This window comes from Microtus ochrogaster, chromosome 7 (genome assembly GCF_000317375.1).
Source record: "Microtus ochrogaster isolate Prairie Vole_2 chromosome 7, MicOch1.0, whole genome shotgun sequence".
In the NCBI taxonomy this organism is placed as follows: Eukaryota; Metazoa; Chordata; class Mammalia; order Rodentia; family Cricetidae; genus Microtus; species Microtus ochrogaster.
In genome coordinates, this window is record NC_022014.1 from 82,370,192 (window position 1) to 82,375,680 (window position 5,489).

Here is a 5,489-nt window from a genome sequence, read left to right on the forward strand (position 1 = left end):
GCATGCTCCAGGCTGCAACCCCCAGGCCGGGCTGCACGCAAACACGCACATGTGCACATGTATATACAGCACACATGAATAATAATAAAAGCAAACCTGAGGATCCCGAGGCTCATGCTGCCCTCCGATTAAATCCCTCCAGGGGGAAGAAGCTGGACCCCTGGAACTGGAGATCAAAAGGCTGTCGAAGCTGACGGAAGAGCACAACACGGGAGTGGCAGAGGCGCAGATGAAATGGCTGCGCCTGCAGCAGGAACTGGTCCAGGTCACACATGAACGCGAGGAGCAAATGGTGTCCCTGGACCAGCTCAAGAAGGAGATGCACATTATGGAGCAAAAGAAGCTTCGCATAGAGAGTGAGCCGCTGGGGGCGGGGCTGCGGAGCCCCGCACTTCCTCCCCGCCCCCCTCAATCCCAGACCCACAAACACCCCACACCAGCAATTCCAGCACTCGGGGCCCTGAGGCTGTAAGTGAGCTCCCTCCGGGCCACATCAGTCCCAGACCAGGTGCCACCCAGGGCCCTGAGGCCGTAAGTCTGAGGCTATCCTGGGCTACATAGTAAGACCATGTTTCAAAAGGAAAACAAAGCAAACCAGTACAACTCTATAGTCATCTAGTTTGTCGGTGCTATTCACCGTGTTCCTGAGGTCCTTGGGGGATGGGAGCAAAAAGATCTGTGAAATCAGACAAATGCAGCCAGTCTCCTGGACTCCTGGTCCTGAACACTTTGTTCCCGCCCGCACAGACCCCAGGAGCACGCTGGGTACCACCGGGTTGTCCCTTGTGCCGAGAAGCAGCCTTTCTGACACCCAGGGGCCTGTCAGGATGTCATTCCTGGGTCACCACCGAAGGGCACCTTGCTGAGATATCCTGGGTCCCACGTGGTCCAGAGAAGAGAGTCAGTTAAACACTGCGTGGAGAAACGGGGCTGCTGCATCTGCCCACTCGCCAGGGATCCCTCTGCATCCTCTCACAGCCTTTGGCTACTCACAAGGGCAGAGTATTGAGTAGTACACCAGGCTTCCTGGCACCAGCAGTGAACAGCAGTGTGGGAAGCCAGGCTGGAAGGTAGAGCCCCACCCTGACATGCGCGAGATCAGCTGGGACAAAGATAGGCACATCCAGAGGCCTAGCTACGAGCCAGCCAAGGATACTGGTGTGGGAAAGATAGGCACATCCAGAGGCCTAGCTACGAGCCAGCCAAGGATACTGGTGTGGGAAAGGCGGAGAACCTGACAGCAGGGTTGTATGGGTCACCTACCCTGGTGCCTTTTTTCTTCCCCCATCAAAATATCGAGAATGTCTTTGGTCTTTCTCCTTCCCACCCTGCCCTAAGGCCAGGTGTTGGAGGCAAAGGGCTGGCCTGCCTTCCCTGGATACCCACGGCATCTGAGCACCTTCCCCTGATCTCCACCTGCGTCAGACAGGACAGGAAGGGATGGAAGGGGGGCATAGCTGCTGCCAGCTGAGGACCCCTCCAGCATCGCTCCTCCCCCCCCCCGCCACCTGTCCCTCCACAGACAAGATTGAGCAAGAGAAGAAGGAACAGAAGGAGGTCCACCGGCACATGAAGGACCTGAACAATGACCTGACCAAACTCAACATGCTGATGGACAAGAACCGGTGTGACTCCGAGCAGCTGCAGCAGAGCAACCTGGTGGCCGAGACAGAGTTTGTGCGCACACTGAAGGTTGGCACTACCTGCTGCCCGCTCAGTCACCCCCAGGGTCTCCAGGGGCCACAAGCCTGACCCATCCTCACAGCTCTCCCTGGTCCACGCAGGACGCAGAGAGAGAGACCATCCAGATGGAGGAAAAGCTGACGCAGCTCCGTGAAGAAAAGACCACCCTCCTCAACAGCCTGGTGGAGGCCGAGTGAGTAAGGGGCTCAGGCGTGTGGCGCTGCTAAAGGTCACCAGACCCGCCAAGGTTCTGTGGGAATGGCCACCAAACATTGGCACCACTGGGGAGTAGCTCTGAAGGCCAGCTTTGTGAACCCCAGAAGAACCCCAGAAAGCCACTGTACAGATCTGTAGAATAACCCTCGGCGGCAACCACCAGCCAGGCCAGTATCCCTGGGTATTGAGTGGTTTCCTTTGGGATAAAGTTTATAAAATATATCTTATTTTTATGGAAAAAGGTAGTAATATATAAACCCAACCGCAAGCATGTTAAACTGTGACAGAGTAGAAAAGGAGAAACGGGGAGATGGCTCAGTGGATACAGGAGGACCTGAGTTCACATCTCCAGCACCTACGTAAAAAGCCATGCATGGCCAAGTGTGCCCATAACCCCAGCACGATGGAGCTCGGTCTAGCTCTAGGTTCACTGAGAGACTACATGGAGAATAACAGTGCAGGAAGCCAGATGTCCTCTGGCTTCTGGGTGCGTGCAGGTGCACACCATCCCCTCCCTCTGAACTAATGGGAAAAGGGAGAATGCGTAGTATCAGCTCCGTTCCGTGTGTGCCTGTGCATGTACGTGTGTGTACATGTGTATGTGTGTACTGGGGATGGAATTCAGGACCTTGCACGTGCCAGGCAAGTGTTGTACCTCTGAGCCCTTCCCAGCCCCCAATATTCATCCTAAGAGACCGCTGTATAGATAGATTTCTTGTTTGGTTTGTAGCAAGACCATTCCCTTTGAGGCAATTTTACATTGTCATGGTGTCTTTGCATTTTGCACACACATGTACCTCTCCCTTGGAAACCATTTGTAGGCACCATGAGGGTGCCCCTTGATTGACAGGAGTATTCTAGAAGGGATCATGTGTTTCTTGCCACTTGACAAGATCTGTGCATTAACTCACACACACACACACACACACACACACACACACACACACAGTGGCTTTGGGGCTTGTGGTCTGGGTTACATTTGGGCAGCTTTCTGACAGAGTTTTTCACTTCCTTATTTGACTGTTAGCAATCACGTGTACATTCTCAGCTCCTCAGTTGTGTTTCCCTGCTGCCTCCCCCCCCCCCTCTCTCTCTCAAGAATGCCTCTGAAGCCAGAGTTACAGTCAGTGTAGGAAAGCACATGGGTGCTGGGGACTGAATCCAGGCCCTCTGCCAGCCCGTCTCTCATCTCTCCCTCTTTTAATCTTTCCCTTTCCCTCCTCTTCTCTCTCTCTCTCTCCTCTCCTTCCTCTCCTCCCCGCCAGCCCATATGCAGAAGTCTCTCTGTCTCAAGACTTGACAAACCATTTTGTAAGGAGCCTGAGTTAAAGACTTTTTGGCTTCGTTTGCCACACCCCTGGGCGGAGGTGGTGGTGGGGTCTCTGTCACTCCAGCTCAAACTGCTCCGGCCCTGACACCGCCTCTCCTGCCTCTGAAGACACCAGATCATGCTCTGGGAGAAAAAAATCCAGCTGGCAAAGGAGATGCGCGCCTCAGTGGATTCCGATACCGGGCAGACAGAGATCCGGGCCATGAAGGCCGAGATCCACAGGATGAAGGTGAGTGTGTCAGGGCTGTGGGCGTAGGCGGCAGAGATGCTGCAGATGGGGAGCCACTCAGCCACCCTGCCTCTGGCAACAGGCGAGATTCCTGGGGAGGACCCGCTGCTGCACAGTGGCTGCATTGCAGCAAATGCGGCTGCAGGCTCTGTGCCGTCACCCACCTCTCACACCCCGGGTCTGCCTGACGTCCGTCTGTACTGTGCAGAGTAACCCCACAGCGGCCAGGACATGTGCTCGTGTGCACATCACCCCATAAAACGCTGTCTTATCGTGACTCCAAGCACTCAAGGCCCCTCTGATGTTCTCAAACACTGGCTGTAATGCCCAGTTTCCCAGCCCAATGGTCTCACCTCACTGTGGAACAAAAAGAACCTCATATGGGCTGGTGTGGTGGTGCCCATCTTTAATCCCAGCAGTTTGAGGCTAGCCTGCTGTACACAGCAAGTTCCAGCTAGCCAGGGTGACACAGTGAGACCCTATCTCAAACACAAGCAACAAAAAACAATTCATGTAGTGGGGAGGTCGCTTGTTCGCTTCTGGCTGCTCAGCAGCTCAGACCCGAAATAACCACACACAAACTGTATTAATTAAATCACTGCTTGGCCCATTAGCTCTAGCTTCTTATTGGCTAGTTCTTACATATTAGTTTAACTAGAAATGGGATAGTTTAACCCATTTCCAGTAATCTGTGTATCACCACGTGGCTGTGACTTACTGGGTAAAGTTTCAGCGTCTGTCTTCAGCAGGGTTACATGGCTTCTCCCTGCCTCTGCCCTTCTTTCTCCCAGCATTCGGTTTAATCCCCTCCACCCCCATCTAGCTCTGTTCAGGCCAAGCCAGTTTCTTTCTTTATTAACCAACAAAAGCAACACATAGACAGAAGGACCTCCCGAACCAAACTAAAAAAAAAAAAAGAAAAAAGCTCAGGGGCACATCATCCCACCTCTCAGGAGTAGTGGACTTCACTGACTGTAAGAACAGCTAAATCACAAATGACCATCCGTTTAAGGTTCAAGACCTTAGGGATGAAAATAAGAGCAGTTAGGGGCTGGAGAGATGGCTCGGCGGTTAAGCGCACTGGTTAGTCTTCCAGAGGTCTCGGGTTTGGTTCCCGGCACTCATGTGGTGGCTCAAGTTTTATGTAACTCCAGTTCCAGAGATCAGACAGATGTTCTCTCTTGGCCTTCATAGGTACCAGGGATGCAGGCGAGACACACATTCTCAGAAAATAAAGTGTTAAATAAAAACAGATCAGTTAGCCACAGTGACATCGCTTTTCCGATGTCATTCATTATGGAATGGCCTCAGGCTGTTGGCTGCTCTTAGCCCTCCCGCGTGTGCTGAGCTGGCTTGTCGCTCAGCAGTAAAGCACCTGTGTGCTCACTCAAGGCCTAGGATTTGCTCCCCAGTGTGACTGACGTTAACTTGACAAGATCCACAGTCACCTAGAGGAAGATGTCTGAGCGCACCTGAGAGGTGTCATCTAGATTAGTTTAGCACACCTGTGGGGAATTATCTAGATTAGGCTAATTGAGGTTGTGAGAGCCACCTGACTCTGAGCCCCACTCTCTACAGACTCAGTAAAGTAGAACGGGAGCCGAGCACTCATTGCTAACTAAGGATGCAGGGTGACCAACTGACAAGCCCCTGCTCCCTTCCCCACCATGATCGGTTGTACCGCTTAGAACAGCAAGTTGGGCCTGGTGGTGGCAGTGGTGGTAGCACACACCTTTAATCCCAGCACTTGGAAGGCAGAGGCAGGCAGATCTCTGTGAGTTAGAGGTCAGCCTGGTCTACAGAGTGAGTTCCAGAACAGGTAGGGCTACACAGAGAAACCCTGTCTCTAAAAACCAAAACCAAAACAAAACAAAAAACTGAAAGCCAGAATAAGCCCCTTCCTCCCTTAAATTCTTTTTTGTCAGGATAGTTTATCACAGCAAGAAAATCAGTAACTAAAAGTCCAGTGTAGTGATATTTCATTTGTACTTTAATAAATAAAGCTTGCCTGAAGATCAGAGAGTAAAACAG

At 52.4% G+C, this 5,489-nt stretch overlaps 1 protein-coding gene across 3 annotated transcripts in view; it reads left to right on the forward strand.

Moving 5' to 3' along the window:
* Ccdc40 (coiled-coil domain containing 40) overlaps positions 1-5,489 on the forward strand; it is a 47,364-nt gene that overhangs the window by 33,211 nt on the left and 8,664 nt on the right. For 2 of the 3 annotated variants that reach the window (XM_026780451.1, XM_013347649.2), the window contains 4 exons: positions 143-356; positions 1,523-1,692; positions 1,785-1,876; positions 3,338-3,458. In XM_026780451.1, the coding sequence (XP_026636252.1) occupies positions 143-356; positions 1,523-1,692; positions 1,785-1,876; positions 3,338-3,458 (597 nt within the window). Of the gene's footprint in view, positions 1-142; positions 357-1,522; positions 1,693-1,784; positions 1,877-3,164; positions 3,459-5,489 lie in introns of those variants that run through there. The other variant, XM_026780452.1, reaches the window with a different exon arrangement.